At 35.3% G+C, this 23,976-nt stretch overlaps 2 protein-coding genes across 2 annotated transcripts; both read right to left on the reverse strand.

Moving 5' to 3' along the window:
* Window positions 1–66: 66 nt before the first annotated feature.
* Window positions 67–2,874, reverse strand: LOC120157773. The gene is made up of 4 exons (XM_039168802.1): window positions 2,815–2,874; window positions 1,239–1,385; window positions 856–1,149; window positions 67–739 (listed from the first exon to the last, which is right to left on the reverse strand). Exons 2-4 carry the CDS (start codon window positions 1,371–1,373, stop codon window positions 92–94), a joined length of 1,077 nt encoding a protein of 358 aa, XP_039024733.1. The 5' UTR covers window positions 1,374–1,385; window positions 2,815–2,874; the 3' UTR covers window positions 67–91.
* A 1,614-nt stretch (window positions 2,875–4,488) lies between these two features.
* On the reverse strand, window positions 4,489–16,814 carry LOC120157730 (beta-taxilin-like). Its single transcript, XM_039168776.1, has 12 exons — window positions 16,730–16,814; window positions 16,178–16,526; window positions 15,978–16,066; window positions 15,371–15,479; window positions 7,704–7,771; window positions 7,196–7,273; window positions 6,727–6,791; window positions 6,436–6,502; window positions 6,142–6,324; window positions 5,457–5,513; window positions 4,874–4,969; window positions 4,489–4,777 (listed from the first exon to the last, which is right to left on the reverse strand). The coding sequence occupies exons 2-12, from the start codon at window positions 16,521–16,523 to the stop codon at window positions 4,637–4,639; spliced, it is 1,299 nt and encodes a 432-aa protein (XP_039024707.1). The 5' UTR covers window positions 16,524–16,526; window positions 16,730–16,814; the 3' UTR covers window positions 4,489–4,636.
* Window positions 16,815–23,976: the final 7,162 nt, after the last annotated feature.

A 23,976-nucleotide genomic window follows, 5' to 3' on the forward strand; every position in this document is an offset into this window, starting at 1 on the left:
TGGTTCCACAAAGGAACACGAGAAAAATAAATACAGAATACGATCCACAACGTTAAACTTTAGTTTAAACACACACCAGAATTACACACAATCATGCAGTAATGGCGGTCACTTCAGCGGATGAAGATGGCCTTCCCATTGCCACCTGCAGAGAGACTGGATCCCATTCAACATCTTTCCTGCAATCCCCGTTTTTAACGGCAACAAAGTCCAACTGTTTTGCACCACCGATGCAAACCAACGATTCCTCAATACCTAACTGTTTTCCCGCTGTTGCTTTCAATCGGTACCGTTCTGCTCTAGAGCCGATAACCTGTCCTAATACAGATGCTGCAATGGTAAAAGCCATAGCTGTTTTCGGCATCAAGACGGATTTCCGAAGCATGGCTATGAATGGAACGGCTGCATGGATAGCAACAAACCAAGACGGTGAGAATTTTTCAGTGTGTTCCCGCCATATACCTAACGGAACATTTGCTGCCATGCCTAACATCCCGATCACCAGTACTTTTGTCGGCAAGGATTGCGGGCGGAGATTCTTGGCGAATGTGGTTTGTGCTAATGCTGCTCGAGCAGCAACAATTGCAGGTGGGCACCTGTATTTCATCCCTGGAGGTGGCTTAAGAACCTTCGCAACTAGTGGCAAAACACCGCTAACTGCCCTAAACGACTTTGCGATCGGACAGTTCCCGTTTTGCAGCCATTCATTGCCCAATGCTTCATGATTCGAATTTCCTCCCTGAAAATTAGATTGGAATGACGTCAAAACAATAACCCAAAATCTTCAAGAAATTTGTTGATTATTCTAACTTTTAAATTCACAGATCCATAGTCCATTATCAGATGTTCGATTACCTGTGAAGAAGACTCTTTCTTGGATGATTTTGATTTTCCTTTCTGATTGTTCCACTTATTAGAAAATGCATCAAAACTGAAAGGCCCTCCTGGTCCGAAGGATGAGAGACTAATGGTGGCTGCCTTTGCAGCCAAAGGATTGAACATCGGTTGGGTTGTTTCAATATCTGCTTTCTCAATACGCAAGGAGGATCGTTCAGATAGCGGAACGACTCCATCACGTCCATGGAAAAGCCTGAATGCCATGTCGAAATTGGGTCCATCTTCAAATATTAGACCTTTAGCTCCTCGAACCTTAGGCCAAGAAATAAAAACCTAATGAGAACTCGAGTAAAACACAAGACCCAACTAGCATAAAGCTCATGACAGACACAAAATCATACCGGCATGGCGAAGGGCATGGCAGACGAGAAGGAAAAGTTAGTTGGTTCGTTAATGTTTCTCAAAAATGGACATCTGAGAATGTCCATTTGGGATGATGAAGAATCCTCATTTAGGCCTCTGAAGAGAAAATCCATTTCGAGGGTAATCTGAACAAAACCATTAAACAGTTGAAATAAAATCCTAAAAGTGCCGAGTAATATATGGCTCGCATATAGAACAAGTTAACAATCAAGATCAACTGAAATCATATAGAACAAGTAATATATGGCTCGCATATAGAACAAGTTAAAACCATATAGAAATCAACAGTTCATGTTATCAATCCCACAGAAACTATAGATCAAAAAACACGAGCCGTGTATCTAAACAGTCCCATGTGAAGAAATGATATCAGTTGATCACAGAATAAAATCTAACATATTGATCAGATCAAAGTAAACCACTCCAAACAAAAAAAGGAAACATAGAAGCTTTTAAACAGCAGACTAGAAAACATTATGAAAATCCCAACTTTGGCTCTGACAAACACATGGAATTTACAAAACAACTTGTGAATGAAATATTAGAGCTAGAAAATTACACCATGAATTGGCACAAGCCGATCTTAAACCAAAATAAAACCTGTTTTATTGAGCCCAGTCGGTCAAGAATGATGGGAGAAAATTTTAAAGCAAGCTATGGAAAATAATACCAAGTCAAACATGGTATTTCCCAAATCATTCGTCAATGAATATCAAAGCTTGAAAATTTCTCAACAAATCGATATAAGTCGATCTTAAAGAACAATCAAATATGTTTAACCAAGGTTTAAGCAGTCGAGAATAAAGGCTGAACTCTGAAGCTTTTAAACAGCAGATTATGGAAAACATTACCAAAATTATAACCTCAACCGTTATCCAAAACATGGAATTTACTAAAATCACACATGAACAAGTATCAAATCTTGAAAATTAATAATAATAATAATAATAATAATAATAAACTACGTAGATCTTAGATCAAAACCAAACATGTTTATTTCAGTCACATCAGTTAGGAATAAGGCTAAAGTTTTAAAGCAGCAGATTGTACATTACTCTTTCAAGTACTTGAAATTTAACAAAATAATTACCATGGAGACCAAAGAACTGAAATATTCTGAAATGTTTTAATAAAAATATATATAATTAAAATGAGAGTAAGAGACAATAAGAAAACCACAGATTTTAACAAACAAACAAAAATCTGGATTTACTTTGAAAATAATATTTCATTAGACCTAAAAAAATTACTAAAAAAATAAAAATTCTTGATTACTCTTCGGATCCTTCACAAACAATAGTTAGACCTTTATAATTTCATTATGAACCCTAAATAATTAAATTTAGCTTAACCCCCCCCCAAAAAAAGTAGAAAACATTAAAAATAACAAGAACAATCCATGAAAGCTAAGAAAACCAAAAATCTATACAACTCGTTAAGAACTCGAAAAGATAAAGCGATAAAAACCAAAAGGAAACTAAAAAAATGCATTAACAGCGATGAAATTAAGTAAAATCTATCACAGATAAACCTCAGAAGAAGAACAAACCGTACCTTTTTTCAGCTGGCAATAACAACTACGATAACAACGAGGAGGGGAAACGAACAAAGAAAGAAATAAATAAAATAATTTCTGGAAAGTTAAAACGGTAACGTTTTGAGCACACGCCTTTGTGGGATCGAAGAGTTGGTCAACCTTTTCGTGTGGCTGCCATGGTTGACGTGACGAATTTATGAATTACTATTTGCAAATGGTAATAAATTAAATTGAAAAAACAAACTAAATATATTTTTTTAGAAAATAATTTAAAAGAAATTAATGCGCGTGTTTCATGTGGAGATGTCCCACGCTGACACTTTCACATGTCCTCAAATTATATTCACACTCCAAACAAAATATTTTATATAAAAACTTATTCGATTAATAATTATAATTTATAAATAAAATAATAAATAATTTATATATATTTGTAATATCGTGTTTAATTATTAAACAGTGATTTTTTCAAAATTATGTTTTAATAGTTATATCATCCTATTAACTCCTAATAATAAAAACTTGATGAAATGAATTTTTTTCTGTATTATATTTTCACACCTATAAACATATCATATTTACATAAAAATCATCAATTTCCTCAAAAAGGAATAAGAAAACTGATATTCATTGTCGTTGTTTCTTCCTTCTATTCTTCGTTTAGGTTAGGTTAGGTAGTTGCTTGCTTTAGTTCACACAGAAAGATGCATTCTGATCTATTCTCACATGTAGGACAGGGTAAGTGTCCAATGATATGGTAGTCTAAACTCTCAAATATGGCATATTATTATCATTTTGATACATGATAATTTTTTGGGTAAATTATGCTTTTAATATCTAAATTAACATTCGTAGTCTGTTTTATTACTTAAACTTTAATTTTTTTTAAATCATATCTAACATTTAGTTTTTGTTTCATTTTATTACACTGTCGCGATGCATTTTTATGGGTAAATTACATAATTCATCACTCAACTATCTTCTAACTCCTATTTTGGTACTAAAGTTTAAAAATTTTCAATCTAACTACTCAACTATCAAATTGTTCCTATTTGGGTACTAAAATTTTAAAATTTTCAGTTAAACCACTCAACTTTCAAATTGCTCCTATTTTAACCACTCTGATTTTGACATGACATTTTTATTATCATTTTATTAATATATAATTAAAAAGTTGAAAATTATAGTGATTAAATTAGGAGTAAATTGAAAGTTAAGTAATTAAATTAAAAAAAATAAACTTTAATGACCAAAATAAGAGTGAGAAGATAGTTGAGTGATGAATGACACAATTGACCCATAAAAAAGATACCACGTGCAAATCACATTTTAAGTTTTTAACGAAGAAGTACTAAAATGAAACAAAAATTAAACATTAGGCATGGTTTTAAAAAAAATTAAAGTTTAAGTACTAAAACGAACCAAAACTAATAATTTAGGTATTAAACACATAATTTACCCTATTTTTTTAATCAATTCAATCTTTTATATTTTTAGTTATAATACATGTACTCCAATTTATTTTCAGGTTATAAAAAATCCCTGTGACACCTTAAGAATGTGTCACGTGAAATTATGTTATACGGTGTTTTTTTATTGTCATGTGTAAATTTAAGGGTAAGAGTAACATAACTAAAAAGTAGTAGGAAACTATATATCCCTACAAGGAAATCCAGCAGCCAAAGAGGTAGTTCTTCACAAATACAATAATGATGCATACTGTTACACCAAATAATATACCAAAATGAGCATACATTCAGAAATTACTTCAAAAGATGCAGTAGCCTTTGGATCATACTTCACATATTGCATTCATTTCTTTTTACCATACATATATGTTTACATTTGATCTGCCACTGAGTTTGAGCCGTTGGTCGAGCTGGAGCTTTGCTTCCTCTCGGCTTGAAGAGATCGGCACAACGATTCAAGCTTTTCTTTCTGATTCTTCGTCTTCTCCAGTTGTTTCCTCAATCGCTCACGCTGCTCGAGCAAAGATATGAGTAAGAGCTCGATAGCCTTTTCGAGATAGATGCTAATTCTGGTGCTCAGAAAATGACACATTTCAAAACCATTTACCTCTTCCACAAGTTCTATGAGAGTAGCATCTGATTTGTCACATTTGCTCTTCAAGAACAAATTTTCTTTCTTGAGTTCCTTGATTGATTTTGTCATCTAAATTTGAACATATAGGGGGGAAGTCGATAACTTCAAAATCATAACATAATATGCAATTGCCTACGTTAATCAGACTCGAATGTGTCCAACGTTGGCTCACACGTGTGTAACTTTTTTGTCTAAGTTTCTCCATGTACTTGGAGGATCCTAATATCCCTATACCAATGTTTAGACATGCATCTGATGTGTCGAACACAAAATTTAAAGAAAAATGAAAAGTCGAAGCAGCATAGGCAACCATTATGTTGCTCCAACTCTTGGCTTTCCTTGAAATGCCCATATTTGACACCTATCCAACATGGGTAGAAGGATAATGACCCTCCAAAAATACCCGTATAAGACACACACCCGCATCCAACACACACACACGAGTCCAAGTAACAAAAGGCAACCTCAAATGGCAATCGTAGATGGATCAATAGAAAAAGTCTAAAGGTAGAGCTTCAAGGAAAATGCATCTCTCAAGGATAAAAGGTACGTATACCTTCTCAATCTCTTGCTTAAATGTTTCAAACACCTCATTGCTCTTCACCAATGCATCCTGAAAATTAAATATAAATTCAAACATCATGAAGATGAAGATGGGATAAATTTAAATATCAATGGCACATCAATAGGACATGGAAACGCAAATCAGACTTCAATGTTGCCACATCACAGACTGGGATTCTCGGCAGTCAATACAAAGAGGAAGTTGGAAGAGTGAAGTGCATTCAATGATAAGGTCCAAGCATATCGAAAGGAAAACATGTCAAACATGAAAGATGTATCACTCTATATCACTCCGATTCTTCATTTTACCTATAGTATCCATGTTCAACAAATATTAGCAAACGGACATGGGATTGCTATCTCGTCAAAAATAGAAAGATAGAGCATATCCATGTCCAATACGTACTTAAATCTGACAACCATTCTCAGGTCTGAATAACATAGAGATCACTTTTTAATTGTCTATAAAAGCATCACTACAATTCAGTCAATGATAGCACTTCAAGTAAGATATCACTACTTTTCCGTTGACAAAAGACTTCTTAACTGACGTTCGAAGTACAGCCATCCGAGACAAATGATACAAGCACTCAAATAGTGAAATATCTATTCATCAGCCTAAAAGCAAAAGGCTGTGAATGAAACCAAGATGAAAAGTGAGATGGAGATAATTTGACCTGAAACTGTTGGAATTTTTCTCCATCAGCTGTCAACTGCATCCGCAAATTATTTTCAGTTATCAATAACTGCGACACTTGCTCAGCATATACTTTCATCTGTGCTTGTTCCTGGATCAATTTCTCTTCGTGTTGCTTGATTTTCAGATCCGAAAGCTGTAGTTCTAGTGTTTTTTTCTTTAGCTGTGCATACAATGTCCGAAACATAAGAGTAAAGCTGACAGTCCTTGATAATAGAATTGATTGGGATTTCATTATGAAAAACCTTAGATGTACTGGGATGTCAAACCATACCTTCTGCTGATATTGTTGTTCAGAGAGAGTGTATTGATCAGCAAGTTCCTTCAACTTATTTCTTAACCTATATATGAACAATTCCCCAGAAAACAATTATGAATAACAAAAGGCCAGGCACTAAAACAATATAGCATCCGACAGGACAGGCATCCGGTTCTTGATTAAAACTGTCTAACCAGCCAGCCCATTGGGTTTTTTTTTGATAGGAAGCCCATTGGGTTTTTTCATTCAACAGATATCAAAAGAGGAAAAGAATATAACAATTAGATAAGATTTCCAGTTTCATACATGTCATTCTCCTTCAGTTGAGATAGGCAATCTTCTTTCTGCTCTTCAAGCTTATTGCTGACATCCTTTAAGAGGGAGAAATATGAAATTAATTGTAGAATATCTAAGCAATGAAGAAAAGAATAATAAGCTCCGCAAAGTTATCCAAAGTTCAAGAAACGTTTCCACACCGTACATGCCAAAACTCGTATATAATTGCTTGCTATTAGAAGCAAACATGGACACACAGGCATGGGTACGCAAATTAGCACACATATACGGAGAGAGGGATTGTTCAGTTTTTTCCCCAAGTTTTTCCATAAAGGTCATATGCCCCTGCCTATGTCTGAAAATGCATTGGATATAAATGCCCGACAAGGGTACTTGAAAGAAATAATGAAGTTACATAACTAGAGATTGCTAGGCTATCCAGCATGGAAGGTAACCCATCCAAAAGATAACCTCGAAAATCAAAATGGGGATATCAAACCTTGATTGCATCTTGGAAACGGGCTGATAAATCCAGTCTTAAGTTTTGCCCTTCTGTTGATACCCGTTTACATTCATCCTGTGCAATCATGAACAATCAGCACCTTCAAGAAAGTACGACAAACAACTCCAAGATGAACAAAGACCACTTAGTCATGCAAGTTGGTTTTGCACAGATTATGTTCAGACAACAATGGGCGGTCTCAGAAATTAAACATAGTTGCATCTAACCTAGTGCAAGGAACCCTATGCTTCTGCATTTAGTAGCTTACTCCACTACTAACCCCTTCAACTCTAAGAAATTTAGTATAAGGTATATTTAATAGCTTGATAAACGGCCCAAACCACAAAAATGGAAGGATAATAGGATACTAATATCAAGGTCGATCCATAACTCGTAACATTATTCAAACATCAACATACTAAGAACAAAGGCAGAAGAACAAATATTAACTGTAATATGCAACCCGTCAAAAATAAATAAATAAAATATTCCAAGAGAATCATACCATTAACATTTTGTTCTGACGTTGTAACTCCCTACAAAGCGATTCAAGTTTATCTCGAACAGCAATAGCTACAGCAGAAGGAAAAAGAAAAAAGAAAAGAAAAAAAATCACCATTACGTTAAAGATGCATAGAGACGTTTTAATTATGACAATTTATATGAAATGTAAAATTTGCCACTTAGATATTTATATCATACAAAACTTGCTAGACTCTAACATGCACCAGCTGCATCAAAATTTAATTGGTCAACAAATCCATGGAATAAAAATATCTGTGTTTTGTTAAGTCAAAAGATATTTCTCCTCCGATTTATTGTAAAAAAAATAAAAAAAAATAACTAAAAAAAAGATGAGAGAGAGGGAGAGAGAAGTTGTGAGAGAAAGGGCGAAAAGTAATTTTTTTTCCGAGGAGATTTGGAAGGTGTTTGTGGATAATCTTAGTCGGAGAGTGTCAAGACGTGCATTAAGGGAAATGTTTTTAGTTCATGGTCCAGTTCAGAGAGTCTATATCCCTAAGGAAACTAGAAACCCAAAATACAGATTTTCCACTTTTGCTTTTGTGCAGTTTGGGAATGAGGATGGTTTGAGAAGGGCTGTAGAAAATCTTAATGGAGCGATCATAGATGGGAGAAGGATCACGGTTGGAGTCGCAAGATACAATGAATCCCGAGCATGGGTAGAGCGTAATAATAAAGATTTAAAGAAGGATGCTTGTCTGATCACTGCTGATATTTCGAATCCAAAAGAGCCAGATGATGTTCTTAGAAGTTTGAGGGAAGACAGATCGTACAAAGATGCATTGATGTCGAACAGGAGGTCGAGGAGTGTTCTGGAGGTCAAAGATATGGCCGTCGATGCTGAAAACAGGGAAAAAGTCAGGAAAAACATCATGCAGATGCACATTTCATCTGAGAGCTCGAGCTGGGTTAAAAGATCATTGACGGGGATTATCAAGAATTTATTTGAGTTAGAGTTAGTTCATAATGCTTTAGTTAATGAAGGCTATGACGTCCAGATTGTTAGATGGGGGTATGTCTGGAACTCTTGTGTAATAATCTTTAAATCAGTTGAAGAAATGTCAGATGCTTGGATGAAGAAGAAAGAAGATCTTCAATTTTGGTTTGATCGTTTAGAGCCATTACTGAACGAAGATGGTGTTCCTTTGGCTTTTTCCTTGGTGGAGTTTTTTGGGTTACCTCTTTTATGCTGGAATGAATCTTTCCTTGAAAGGTTAGCAGGGAGATGGGGAAGGGTTATAGATATTCTTGATGACACTAAACACAGGGAAGATCTTACAAAGGCAAGATTGCTAATTAGGGTGGCTAGTCCTTTTGATGTTCCAGATCAGATTACTATTGGATCATATGGAAGATCTTTTAAAGTAACAATGAAGATTGGATCGGCGAATGATGAGTCTATTTTCTTTTCCACAAATCCTCCGGTGGTCAGTTCCGATGAGGGACAGTTGGGAGCGTTCATGACTGAGAACGAAGGAGACAGGATATGGTCAGAAAATGAGGAAGGTTCTACTAGATCAGAAGAAGAAAACTGTCAGAGAGTGGACAGTTGGATGGAACAGGGCGCAGCTATCAGGCTTGGTGGAGATAATCGGTTTCCAAGAATTTCAAAAAAATAGATCAGACATTAATGGAAAGTCAGTTGTGCAGTATGGAGGAAGTGTCAAAGTGGGTGAGTTTGCAGGTTTAGGATTGAGAGATTCAAAAATGACGGCTGCTGGGTCTGAAGCCCAATCAGAAGAAGATGAGTTTGTTGGGCCTAACGTAATGAGGATTATTCCTGCTGGGCCAAAAATTAAAATTGATAAATTTGGGAAAATGGTTCAAGATAAGGATTTGGCTAAGTCAAGTTGTTACAGCAGAGAAGATGTGGGGAGGAGGTCAGATTCAGAGATAATTGAGCAGGATGGTTTTCGAGCCAAGGATTCTGAGTTAAGGGTGATAGAGCCTACCATTGATAATTCAGGAAGCAAAGTTAAGGGTAGACTGTGCTATAAGTCTGACAGTTCGTTAAGCACCAAAAGTGTACCGTTAGAGAAAAGGAAAAGCAGAAGTTACAAAAGGGTTTACAAAAGGTGTAGGGGCAGAAAATACTGGATGGGAAGTATCTTGAATTTTAAGCCTAAGAAAGATAGTGCCTTAATTGTCAGGGACTGGAGAAATATGAATTCCAGAGGAAATCAACTGGATAGCTTGTCAGTGGATGCAAAGTTTCAGGGTTGTGAGGATGTGAATAATGGATCGAATTCGGGGGGATATGAGTGTGGAAAGGGTGGTTGAAGGATTGCAGTTAATGGGTGAAAATCACAGCTTTGAATCGGGTTTTTTTATCAGAAGAGCTAGAAGACATTTGTTAAGGGAAGCTTTAGAAAGAGTGAGCATTTCAACAGCTTCCTCTTCAGGTTTTTCAGATTTATTGGATGAAGCTTTAGTTACTTGGGAGATAAGTAAGCTGTTGGGTATTTCCTTTAAACAAGGACAACAAGCCTTTTTGGATAAGATTATTAGTCTGGAAAAAGGCTTGAGGATGGACAAGCAGGGGGATTTTGCGGGGAGACTAGTTGGTTGATTTCTTTATGATGATGTTAAAGATACCTATAATAACATGGAATGTTAGAGGATTGGGTAGATTAGAGAAAAAAAAGGGCTGTTCAGAGGCTAGTTTCCAAATATTGTCCTCAATTTCTTTGGTTGCAGGAAACGAAATTGGAGAAAATTCAAAGGTCTTTTTTGAGGAGGAGTGGGTTAAATAATTTGAAAGGGGTTATTGAGTCACCATCGGTTGGTTCGTCAGGGGGTTTACTGATGTTCTGGGATGACAACGTATTTGAGTTGCAAAATCAGTGTACATCCAGAAGATTTATTGCTATATCGGGGAGATTTCGGGTAAATAATTTCAGTTGCAGATTCATTAATGTGTATGGTCCTTCGGTTGAGGAGGAAAAAGAGAGTTTTTTTGAAGAATTAAGCACGTTCATTGGAGGACATTCTGAGCCTATTTGTGTTGGAGGGGACCTTAATGTGTATCTACAGGAAGATGAGAAGATTGGTAGAGGCCAAAACAGGAATTCTTTAGAGATTTTCAGTCGTTTTCTTCTTACTACAGGTCTAATCGATTTGCCATTGAGTGGAGGTAGGTTTACTTGGTGTAATAACCAAGATTCACCGACCTATGTAAGGCTGGATAGATTTTTGGTTGATAGCCAATTCTTGGCAGCTTTTCCAGATTTAACACAGTCTTTGCTACCAAGATCATTGTCAGATCATAATGCAATAATAATTGAGAATGGAGGTGTTAATTGGGGGAAAAAGCAGTTTAAACTGTTTAACTATATGATGGATGAAGCAGGATTTGAGGATGTGATCAGTTCTTCAATTCAAGAATGTAAAGAGATACAGATGAATGCTGGAATTTTCAAAATTCTGAAAAAAACCAAAACTGCCATTAAAAATTGGGCAGGGAAGAGAGAAAAGTTTCCTGGAGCTTTAATTTCAGAAGTAGAATTGAAGATTCAAAAATTAGAAGTGGAGGTTCAACAGCAGCAAGATGGTACTTATGATGAGAAAGCTGCTGAGTTAAACAGAATTATGGAAGTTGCATAAGATAGAGGAGCAGATTTGGTTCCAGAATTCTAGATCCAAATGGGTAGAAGATGGGGACAGAAATACCAGATTCTTCCATACATGTGCTTCAGTTAGGAGGAAAAGAAATGCGTTGAATGCTCTTATTTGCAGGGGTAATGTTATTCAAGACCCAAAGGTTATAAAAGCCACTGTCAAAAGAACACTTCTTTAAGGCTTTTAATGACAAATCGACCTTAGAAGTGAAAGAAATCGAGTTGAATTTTTCCAGAATTTCGATTCAGCTGAGTTTAATTTTGGAGAAAGAATTTACTGAAGAGGAAATATGGGAGACCTTAAAGTCTTGCAATAGCAACAAAGCCCCGGGGCCAGATGGTTTTAATTTGGGTTTTTTCAAGAGATATTGGCATGTACTTAAAGGAGAAATTATGAAGTTCTTCTTCAACTTCTATTCGGGGGAAAGATTGGGATCATGGCATCAACCATACCTTTATTACTCTTATTCCTAAGGTCTTTAACAGTGGTGACCTTGATGATTATAGGCCTATTAGCTTAGTTGGTGGATTATATAAGATCCTATCTAAGTGCCTATCGAGGAGGTTGAAGAGCTGTATTTCAGACTTAATTAGTCCTACTCAATTTGCCTTCACCCAAGGGAGACAAATATTGGACTGTTCTTTAATTGCGAATGAAGGGGTGGATTATTGGAGGAAAAATGGTCTTAAAGGTTGTGTTTTCAAGGTAGATTTCAAGAAAGCATATGATTCGGTGGAGTGGGACATTTTGTTTCTAGTAATGGAGAAAATGGGATTTGGTTCCAGGTGGAGAGGTTGGATCAGAAAGTGTGTAACCACAACTTTAGTTTCTGTTTTAGTGAATGGAGTTCCTACTGAGGAATTTGCAATGGCTAAAGGTCTTAGACAGGGGTGCTCTCTATCACCTCTGTTGTTTAATTTTATTGGAGAACTTCTCAATCTGCTAATTGTGAAGGCTGTGGAACAGGGTCTGTTTTCTGGATTGGTTCTAGGAAGGGATGCTGATGCTTTCAAACTATCTCATCTACAGTTCGCGGATGATCTCATTATGTTTTGTGGTGCATCTAAGACGCATATTTTAAATGTGAAGAGGGTGCTTAGAGTGTTTCAAGTGATTTCTGGTTTACAACTCAACTTGAAGAAAAGTAAAATGTTTGGTGTGAATATGAATGAGGAAGAAGTTCAGCAGTGGGCTAATTCTATCGGATGTTCTGTGGGTAGTTTTCCCTCTGAATATTTAGGACTGCCTTTGGGTGCTACTAGGAACTCTACATCACTTTGGAATCCGGTGGTGAATAATTTTATGAATAAATTAGCGGGGTGGAAGGTTGCTTCCCTGTCATTAGCAGGAAGGTTGGTTTTAATAAAGTCGGTTCTATGTTCGCTCCCAACGTATTATTTATCTTTATTTAAGATACCAGCAGCGGTTCTTAAATCTCTCAACTCCATTATGGCGAATTTCTTATGGGGTGGGGGAGTAGGTAAAAATAAGATTCATTGGGTTAACTGGCCGAATGTGTGCAAGTCAAAATTCGAGGGGGGTTTAGGTATTAGAAACCTTGTTTTCATGAATAGAGCTCTTCTAGCAAAATAGTATTGGAGGTATGCTAATGAAAGGGGGTCTGTTTGGAGGGAGTTCATTTGTTCTAAATACAAAATGGATTCATCTTGGTTAATGTTTGACAACAAAGTCCCACAAAGAGTATCTTGGATTTGGAGATCGGTGGTTTTGAATCACTTTAAAGAAGACAGTATTGGCTCTAAGTTTAGAAGTTTGTATTCTTTCCAAGTTGGGGATGGCAGATTGATTAGATTCTGGCAGGATAATTGGGCGTTAGACTTTCCTCTTCTAATTAATTTCCCTCGATTGTTCTCCATTTCCACAAACAGAATGGGTAAACTGGTTGAATTTGGGAATTATAGCTCATATGGTTGGAGTTGGGATGTGCAGTTTAGAAGAAATTTAAACGACTGGGAAGTAGAACAGTGGGTTAACTTGATGAATGCTATCTCCTCTGTTTCTCTATCTACGGAGTTATGTGATGGGGTGATTTGGAAAGGTACTGGAGATGGGGTATATTCTGTTAAATCTGGCACTAAGATTTGTTCAGCCATTATTTCGGATTCGGAAGAGGTATATTTCTGGAAGAAGATTATTTGGAGAGGCCAAATTCCACCCAGAGCGAAGTCCTTTATGTGGCAGGTGGTGTTAGGGAAGCTGGCTGTTAGGTCAAAACTTGTTAAAAGGGGAATACAAGGAATTGTAGACATTAGGTGCCCTCTTTGTAAGAGGGAGGTGCAGTCTCCATCGCACTTGTTTTTCACGTGTTCGGTGGTGTGGATGATTTGGAACAAATTTCTGAATTTCTGGAAGATTAAGTCTGTTTTGCATGTTAATGCGAAAAAATTCCTACTTGCTTGGGCTGAGTTGAAGTCTTCCTCTACAATTTGGTCTTTTATTCCTGGGGCAGTTATTTGGACTACTTGGAAAGTTAGGAATCTCATTGTGTTTGAAGGAGGAAAGCTGGATTTGGTTGAATATTTTTTCCTAGCAAGGTTTAGACTAGCTTCTTGGTTCCTTGCTAAGTACAAAGAGGTGCCTATTCCTAAGGATTCTCTTATTTCAGACCCTTCATTAGGGGATTTGTGCTCTCTTTATCCTAATCGGCTTGTATCTATATTTCCTTGGTCTCCTCCTCCTCAAGGTTTTGTAAAGTTAAATGTTGATGCGGCTACTACAAGAGATTGGAAGAAGAGTGGGATAGGAGGTGTTCTAAAGGACTCCTCGGGTTTGACTTTAAGTTCTTTCAAGGAATCTGCTGGTCCGGGACCTCCAACTTTTATGGAATTAAAAGCTATTCAAAAGGGTCTAATGTTCTATGCGAATTTACGAGAGAGGAAGGGTCGTCTGATTATTGAAAGCGACAGCAAAGTTGCGGTAGACTGGATTAAGAAAGAGGATCTAGTTCCTGATGTTTATGCGTTTTTGATCAAAGATATTGTTCATAGGCTTAATGTTTTAGAAGGTGTTGTCAGATGGGTTAATAGGTCAGCCAATCTAGAGGCTGATGCCTTAGCTAAAGAAGGAATTGGCTGATTCTATTCTATTCTTATATTTTGGGTGTTTTATGGTTGTTTCAAGTTTATTTGGTTGGTGGGGTGTATGATGGTTGTATCTTATGTAATTTTATGGTTCAATAAAATCCTAAGGCACTCTTTTCCTCCTTCCACTGATTAAGGAGTTCATATAAACTCCATTAATCAAGAAGGGGGTTTTTAACGAGGCCTGAAATTCTTATAAAAAAAAAGAAGATATTTCTCCTCGTTATAACATTTAAGAAAAGAAGGAAAGGAACTGAAGATTAAAGTGCAATAGAAATCATACAGGAATAACTCATTACAAGAGAACATTAAGTTGGAATTTGAAAATCGGATATCATTAGGCCACAGTTCACTACGTCAAGATGGTTGAGAGAATAGTTACCCCCAATCACATATTCACATTCATGGAAAATCAATTGTTTTCATTTTCAGTCTTTGATACTCAAATCTTTAAGTACAAGAAATAATATTGGTCAATATAAAATTTATATTTGCAACCCTAAACAAGTAGAAAGATGAAATTACATCTACACGCATCCTACCTATATCATCCAGAGGAAAAAAAATCAGCATTAAAACTTACAGAATAAGTATCATCTTGGCAGCATAATAGACTAATAGCAGCTTCATATCTATGTTATTCGGACTAGAATGTGACTAGAATATGGGTATGTGTCCGACAGGAGCATATTCAAATTTTTGGAGTTTTTCAATGTACCCTGTACCCTGTACCCTTGTATTGATAATATGTAGGTCACGGGTATTTCTTGGGGGGGAAGCATCCAAGCGACATAGCGTTACATCAAAACAAATTAGACTACTAAGATGAACTGAAAATTAGGTAGAGTGGGAAATTAGACCTATATATTCATCTAATCACATGAAAGTGACATTTCGAACATCATAATTCATAAATGTTATTTCAACTTACCAGCATCTCTTTCTGCAAGAACTTGTTGGTATTTCAAAGAGAACTCAAGGAATTCCTTTTCTGATTTGAATGTACGTTTTGCATTCTTGCGTTTGGTTTCAGTAGTTTCCTGACAATAAATAGTCCGATTAACACCACAGTGAGTTCACTACATTTAAATGAAACCAATATTAGATAAGAACAAGTAAATAAGCTCAGTATAAACTAAACCTAGCTCAACAGACCAACTGTAATATTCTTGAGAATGCATGGCATAGTGATAAACCATCACCATTGCAAGTCAAGAGCTCTTCCAATCATACAAAGGATCTAATGAAAATGGAGATGTATGGAACACTTTAGAGAAATAGATTAGCACAATCAAAAGTAAAATTCTTCAACCCGCTTATTCATCCAACACGAAATTCATTTTTTCTCCTAGACAAACATTAGTTAGATCATCGTGGGTTGCGAAAAAGATTGTCATCAAGACAGAGCAAGTGAAAAGGTCAAGCATTAAGAACGGACATAGGAAAGAAAACAAGGCTTTAAACCCTACAACTAAACCTTCAATGCCTCATACTAACTACAAGCATAAGAATTTGAAAGAACTTAGTAGGGTACTAACTGGTTTTTTATTCTTCAGCAAATCTATGCTTTCTGATGAAGACGGTCCCTTCAAAGTAGTCAAGTTCGTTTCGAATCTTCCTTCAATGCCTGTGAAAAAACAACCACCAGCGAGCACTAAAACCTAAAAACTACTGCAACTTTCATAAATGAAATTTAAACAGGACATCGTGAAAAAAAATCGAAGGTATGGAAAATTACATGTTTCTGTACTTTCACACTCCCCTTGAACTTCCTTCACCACACTGCATTTGGCAGCCTCGGAAACCGAATTGCTCGACTCGGGACCGACTAATTTACCTTCTACCGAGTCAGATAAGCCGTTGAAACCATCCACCTCGGACAACGGCACAGGGAAAGTTATTTGTTCTTGGCCCTCGTTTGCTCCAAAATGACTGGAAACTAAATCTTCTTTACAATCAGATTTCAAAGGCTTTTCCTGTTCAGAAATCGGAGTTTTTGGAGCTAAAATCTCTGAAGGAGTCTCAACAAAACCATCAGGCAATGAATCCACTTCAGGAAGCTGATTTGATTCTGGGTTTTCCATTTTCTATCCAAATTTTAAAAAAGAAAATGAAAAAAAAGTAAACTTCCGATGTCTATTAACCAAAAAGAAATTAACACCTATATCAAAACAAGATCTGGGTTTTCAGTATAAATAGGGAAAAAATCGATCATTATGTTGCCAGGATCTTTTAAGATTCAAACATGTTCACCAAGGATGAGTAAATAAAATAAGAGAAGAGAATTTACCAGATATGGAGATGAACAGAAGAAGTTTTGTCGTTTAGATCATCTTTGCTTTAATTGTTCACGGCCCGTCTTTTTTTCTCTTTATCCTTTTACAACAACAATAAAATCCTATTCTCATATACAATGTAATAAAAAGAGGTAGGGCAGTAGACTGTCCACCAACATCAGGTTGAGAGTAATTTCTATGGAAGACTTCCGTCCAGTCAAAAAATTAATAATAAAGATAAAATATAATGCATGCTTAAATAAATAAATAAAATACGTAATTGAATAATCTTCATATGCAATCCTCATATACACGTCTGTAATATAAAGTAATCTCTGTAAATAAACCCTATTCTTTATCCTTGTTTTACCCTCTCCTTTTTATGAAGTAATTTTTTATTTTTTATTTTTGAAGGATTTTATATTAGACTACTTGTTGCAATCAAAATCTTCATTTTGATCTTATGTTTTTGGTCATTCTCTTACATGTATTTGTTTTTTGATAGTTATGTCATGCACACCTAAAATAAAGTTAATAAACGATATGATCGGTTAAAATTAAAAAAGTAATAGATTAAAAGTGATATTTAAAATGTTACAAACGGTAATAAAATAAGTTATAAACGGTAAATATTATAAATATTATTAACATTTTAAGTTACACATAAAATATTATAGAGTTTAAAATGATGAGATCTAAAATATTCTAACGATAACAAAATAAATTATAAACGGTAAATGTTATTAATATTATTAATATTTTAGATTGTGCTTAAACATGTTATGGTTCATAAAGAAGTAGTTTGCGATCTTAAATGTTAAGTTTCTTTGTAATAAAATCGGTTATGCTTAAAATATTTCCAGAGTTTAAGCTAATGAAACCTTAGATTTTCTCACGGTAACAAAATAAGTTAAAAGTTAAAAATTGAATTTCCTAATAATTGAATAAAAAAATCAATTATTTTATTATTAAGTCATGTGTTAGGATTTATTTATTATTAGAATTATCAAGAAACTTGATCATTTTCAGCTTCTTCATCTCCAAGGGCAGAAGGTTTCAAGTCTTCAAGGTAAGAATTTTTAGTTTGATTTATAAAGCTATTTCCTAGATTTTTGAGTTTAGCCATTAGATAGAGAATTAATCTACATGAAATTATCTATCATTTGGTACCAAAATTTCATGGTGAAGATGATTGTGTGATGAGATTTGATGATCAGGGTTATGAAGAGTTTATTGATTTTAAAGAGTTGTTGTAGGATTTTTATGTTTTTGATGTTAGTGATCATTTTTAAAGCATGTACAATAGTTAGAAATAATTATACATGTGTAAACAAGATTTTGCCATGTTAGGGTTTGTGAGAATGATGAGATTTTGATTCAATTTGATGTTGTGATGATTGGAAATGCATGAATTTAATCATAGGAGGTTCAATTCATGCTTGAAAATGAATAAAAAGTCCCCTAGGTGACTTGAATGTATTCAACCATAGGGAAGAAAATTGGGAAAAATGATGAAAAATTTCCTATGGATTATAACTGATATTAGAAGTATTCTATGTTGTTTGTAGATTGATTTGGATCAATTTGGAACCTTAAAAGTGCAAAGGGCTTAGTTTACAAGTTTTTGGAATTGTAGGATATTATTGTAAGATTGAAATACTTGAAGGATTCAATGTTGATTTTGATATTTATAATGCTTGAATTTTAGTTGGAAAGTTGTTTGAAAACCAAATTGCAAATTAATTAAATCTTGAGGTTGAATTCGAAAGGTCCCAAAACCTTGGGTACTTGTTTGCATGTTCTTAAATGTAGAAGTATTATTTGGGTAAATTATTGAATGCTGAAAAATTTATTAGTATGCTGAATTTTGAATTAAATATTGAGTTGGGGTTGAATTATAAATTTATAAAGTTAGGTGGTTGAAAATCAAAAGTTAGGAAAGTTTTAGTTGAAATTATAAATGTTTGGAATGTTGAGGTATTGATTCGAGCATTTTAATTAAGTGCATGAATTTTTATAAGTAATATGCAATGATCTTAATGGTGAAGGACCATTATAAATTAAATGGGAAGTTTGAAGTGAATTCTAAAAAGAATTCACAACTTGTGGCTTCTTTGTGTAAATTTACAAAAGACGAAGGGTTAAGGATGAAAATAAATATTCATGGATTTGCATGAGTAATTTGAGAAGTTAGAAACTATAGTGGAGATATGATTTAGTGTGATATTATTTTAATTCCGATTTTTATTTTATAAATTTTCGAATGTTAAAATCAGTTTATATTAGTACAATACTAATATGTAGTTCGAACACTTTGTGTTATTATTTGATATTGTCAGACACAAATCTAGCAATCTAGACGAATCAAAAGGAAAAGAAAAAGCACGTGATTAGAAATATCGCGTAAAGGATACTATAGTGAGGCAAATGTGAGTGCAGTTATTTATTCAATTATTTTAATTGAGGATGACTTGCGATAAGTCAACCTCATTTCAATTTACAATATGATTTTATAAAGTTTATAAAGAATATTTTTATAATATTTTATATTAGTTTTATGAATGATTTAGGGTATGAACTGCCCAAGCATTATATTTTTTATGATGGATTTTATTATGATACATGAGTCCATTGTATGTTATATTGAGAATTGTTGGTAAACTTGGCATACCATTAGTTGAGTACTTATCAATTATCAGCTTTGATACATTCGTGTACCAATGTTATCAATTATCATATCAACTTTGGTACATTCGTGTACCAATGTCCAGCACCGTTAGTGTTCAGGTTTTGATGGCACTAAAGTGCATCATATCTCAGTATCGGTTATGATTTGCACCGTGTTATGCATAGTGCGCACCTTACTCATGTATCTTATGCTCGCATAAATATGCATTGAGCTATAAAAAAGAATATGAAAATTGTGAATGATTTCTAGTTGACAGAAAGCACGATATGATTATTTTTATCAGAATTTTCATGAGTTCATGACTTAAAAGAAATTTTAGGTCTCAGTGAAGAAATTGACTTGGATAAGTTGGTTTGCCAGTTTAATGTTTAATTCGAATTATTTTATTTATTTTTATGATATTTTCATATTTTTCTCACCTTAGATTACTACTGCCTCACTAAGTTATACTTAGTGCGTGATGGTTTTCATGCGTAGGTTCTAGTAAGGATAAGTACGAGCATTAAGGAGCTATCAGAGTATCTTTTTGGAAAGACATACATATTATCAGTATCAGTAAGACATCTATGATGTTACTTTTTTCTTTTAGTGGCATGTATAATTATGTCAGTAGTTCTAATTATCGTAGTTATTTTAATTAGTCTGTAATAATAACTAGAACTACTTTAGTTTATTTTACTTAGTTTAGTTTTATCAGTATTTTTGCATAAAACATATTATATTATTATGTTTAAAAAATATTTCACTAAAAGACATGGTTTGGTAAAATTATTGATTAACAATGGATTTATTTTCCTACGACAAAGAAATTATTCATAAGTTGAGATATTCATAAAATATATTTTAAAGTTAAAATAGAAGTGTTTTAAAATGAAACAATTTTTTTATGTAAACTCCAGTTCAATAAGTGTTTATGAGTTGATGTGACATCTTTAGCTCGTATATCGAGACGTATACGAGTTAAGAGTGTTAAATTTATTAGTATCAGAGCTACAAGTTTAGCTGATTCGTGACCTAAATCAAGCCTATTTTATATCAGAAATATGTACATATCACTAGGATGTCGAAATTTACTGAGTTGGTATGGTATAATGTTTTTATTTAGAATGTTGCTCCTTAGTAACGTAATGTTATGTGTTTGTGGTTAGATGTCGAATGCGGAGGGTTCTAGAAGAGTTAATGAATAGGAGGTTCCTAAGGGAACCGATAGTGGAAGTAGTAATGAGGTTGAGCATGAACCTTAGCAGCAGTGAGCACAGGCACAACAAGGGATGCCAGCTCTATATCAGGGGACTTGATCGCTTGTAAATGTATATGCTAAGGCAAGCAAATATGTGCAAGTATACACAATCGATGAAAGTAATATAGTAGTGAGTGAGTATCGTCTCCACTGGGATTGGATTAGAAATATTTTTTCACCACAACTAGAACTAATGTCACAAGCTAAGTCCTACCAAATAATTTCCTAAAAACTAATATTATTGAACTAAGAAAATGATTCAATGATTTCAGAAAAGTTTGGTTGAGGCAAAATTAATATGTAGACTAATAAAACAAGTGATGACTTAAATATAATGCAAACAACCTCACATATTCATACGTGTCACAGAGCACTTATGTTAAACCATTATCTTGACAACGAATATTCTCAGTTTAGAATGACTTATTATGACACTAAAACTGCCCGACAGGATTACTAGGTATTCTTAGACGGTTGCTATGGCAATACCTCTCGGAGTTAACTATAGACATAGTCCCTCCTACCCTAGCATCTATCCCTTTTAGTCATTTGAAACTCACTCCTTATCTCTAAGGTAGACAAGTTAGAACTTCACAATCCCAGATTCATTCCATTGCTCACGTTGATCTATCTTAATTATCTCGAATTTAAGAATCACTTATCTAGACAAAAGGCTATCTCTCGATGCTTTTACAATGCCAAGACATGTTTTACCAAAACCCAAGGCTATCTCTCGATGCTCTTACAGTGCTAAGGTAAAATATTTAAACTGTGAACAAAACAGTCATAAGCGAAACATAATTCATCATTCATAAACATAAAATATTGTTCATGCAACACAAAGTTTAACACCAAGTAAAGCATTCATGTTGCTATCAAAGATCATCCAAGATTCAACGTTTAATACAACCCTAAATAAGATAAGAGTTAAAAACAAAGGAATAATGACTCCCAAAACTGGAGGCTATGTCGCGATAATCCTGATCAGCACCGCGCCTGCCTTGGTGATCACCCTCTCTTGAGGCCTGATCACCGCTCTGCTATCGTATGGCTATGGAGGACACCAAGGAAGGTTGGTGGATAGACGGTGGGAAAGCACTACAGTTGCTTACTCACGCCTTAGGTAAATCTCTTCTCTCTTCTTCCTTGCCTTCTTTGTTTAGCGGCTACGGCTGGGTTTTTTTATAAGGAAAGGTCTCCTAGGTCTTTGTCTACTTTTGGAATTTCCTTAATTAGCCGTTATTAATGGCCCGAGCTTAAAAAGGAAAGGCGGCTGGCGGCTGCCATAATAATTAAGGCTTGCTTGCACATGAAGTAGGCCATCCAACTGGCGTGTGACATAGGTGGTTTAGCCACACCTTCTTCAGACTTCATCAAATAAATCTTGCCTTGGCGAGATAAATATGCTCCTCACGTTCTCATCTGTTCCGTTGGCCTCTGCATGTTTACATTGTCACGACTGAAATGTTTTTCCTCTGTAGAATTCCTGTACAAACACAACCCAAACAATCCTTTCTCTTCAGCAGCATTAGTCAAACCAAATAAATCTTGCCTAAGCAAAACTTATCCCTCATAATCTAATATAACATATATGTAACTAAATGCAACTAAAAATGCAGTAGATACTTTGTCTAGATGAGCAATAACTTAAGTGAAAAGACTAGGAATTAAGTTTTTACGGAGTTTTCACACCCCTAAACTTAAGTTATTGCTTGTCCTCAAGCAATGTATAATAGCTATAAGAGAATTAAAATTGTCATGGAAAAGCAGTTAAGAAAATCATTTGGTTTGAGATTTCATCCCTCAGCAAAAATTGTTTGGCCTCAACATATTGACGGTCATATCAGTCAAGTCTCTTCCCTAGTCAGGATCCCTTGCTATTGTGTGTGCGTGATTATAACCAGTCTATGCATAGAGGTAATTAGAAAACTTAAAGTAATCATTCCTGGTTTGTCAAGGCAACAAATTATTCATCAGACTTAGTTTATACTTCTAGTTATTTATCAATTTTTTTTCCAGGGGAGTCAGCTCATCACACCTGTCGTTCCACACTCTTGGTGTAAGGGAGCATACCTTCCACCCCCAAGCTAGTCGGGCAGAGTCATCATGTGACTACTTTTATTCACTCATATGCCTTGGCTACTCTTAATTTGTTTTGGAGTTTTCTTGTTCATGCCTTTGCACAGAGGAGTGCCCTTTTGTATTTTTGAGTTTTCAAGTTTTTAAATACTAGAGAGTTTCCACTTTACCCTTAGAATATTTTGAAGTCTCAACAAATAGGAAGTTCTTTCCTAAAAATTTTACAGATTACCTAGAGCAAAGATAGCCTACAATATTTTTTATAAATTTCAATGAATCAAGCCTAGGGTTGGTTCTTTTCTTTAGACAGTCTTAACAATAATTCTGGCCTAGGCAATAAAATTCTTCATTCATCATTGGGCATCCCTAATTCATTCCTAATAATAATCTTAACCTGCTTATGTCATGACAACCAAAATTCTCAACCAATTAACATCAATTGTTTTATATCAAAGTATAGCAAAATATGGTACAATACCTCCCCCAAACTTGAGGGATGCATTATCCTCAATGCATGAAAACTAAACTACATGATGTTATATGCATATACGAAAAGAAAAAAAAAACTAAAGTAAAGACTCACTGTGGTGGGGTAGCTTGACTGGACGCCCTCGTTCAGCGTTATTTGGGAGGAGAGGGACTCTCGGATTCAGAGTCTACTACTACTGGTTGAGAAGGAGACGACTGAAGTATACGGCCTGCAGTTCTCTTGTAGCGCTTCTTGTTGGATGAGGCTCGTGCTGGAGTGGATTACTCGGTCGTAGGAGTTGGTTGTACTGGGATTGGTACTGGACTAGTAGCTGCTGCTGGGACTAGTGGTGTTGGATGGACAGGGGACTGAGTAGGATCATGCTCGGGTTGCGGCGGTGCTGGAGTAAAATCTTCATAAGAGAATGAGTGGGGTGGAGTATCATCACTGCTTTCGGAGGTTGAAAAGGAGAAGGAGCTGAGGAATTCTTTTGTGTCGCCTTGGCCTTCCTATGGTACGGGTGGTACTTGCGTTGCTAGTGTTGGCACATCAACGGGTACTTCTGAGGGTACTTCTGGAGGTATATGCGATGTCGAGGTATGGAATGTGCTCCCGCCCGCATTGTATTTGAGGATGACAGCTGGAAAGGTAGGTAGTATGATGTTTGAGTTCGGGAGAAACTCCTTGAAAAATGTGTTGAGTTGCATGTCCTTAGACTTGACATACTCAAAGTGAATTTCCATATGGTCCTCCAGGCGTCTGATCTTTTCACGCGTTTCTCGAG

The sequence above is a fragment of the Hibiscus syriacus genome, unplaced genomic scaffold (genome assembly GCF_006381635.1).
Source record: "Hibiscus syriacus cultivar Baekdansim isolate YM2019G1 unplaced genomic scaffold, ASM638163v2 tig00111276_pilon, whole genome shotgun sequence".
Taxonomy (NCBI): Eukaryota; Viridiplantae; Streptophyta; class Magnoliopsida; order Malvales; family Malvaceae; genus Hibiscus; species Hibiscus syriacus.

What these genes read in the sequence shown, in the direction of transcription:
- LOC120157773 (XM_039168802.1), bottom strand. Translation starts at nt 1,373, where the DNA reads ATGGATTTTCTCTTCAGAGGCCTAAATGAGGATTCTTCATCATCCCAA. An exon ending in CCATGCCCTTCGCCATGCCG is followed by an intron (nt 1,150 to 1,238) that starts GTATGATTTTGT and finishes TCTTGGCCTAAG; the next exon opens with GTTCGAGGAGCTAAAGGTCT. An exon ending in AGAAAGAGTCTTCTTCACAG is followed by an intron (nt 740 to 855) that starts GTAATCGAACAT and finishes TCTAATTTTCAG; the next exon opens with GGAGGAAATTCGAATCATGA.
- LOC120157730 (XM_039168776.1), bottom strand. Translation starts at nt 16,523, where the DNA reads ATGGAAAACCCAGAATCAAATCAGCTTCCTGAAGTGGATTCATTGCCT. An exon ending in GTGTGAAAGTACAGAAACAT is followed by an intron (nt 16,067 to 16,177) that starts GTAATTTTCCAT and finishes GTTTTTTCACAG; the next exon opens with GCATTGAAGGAAGATTCGAA. An exon ending in CAACTGAAGGAGAATGACAT is followed by an intron (nt 6,503 to 6,726) that starts GTATGAAACTGG and finishes GTTCATATATAG; the next exon opens with GTTAAGAAATAAGTTGAAGG.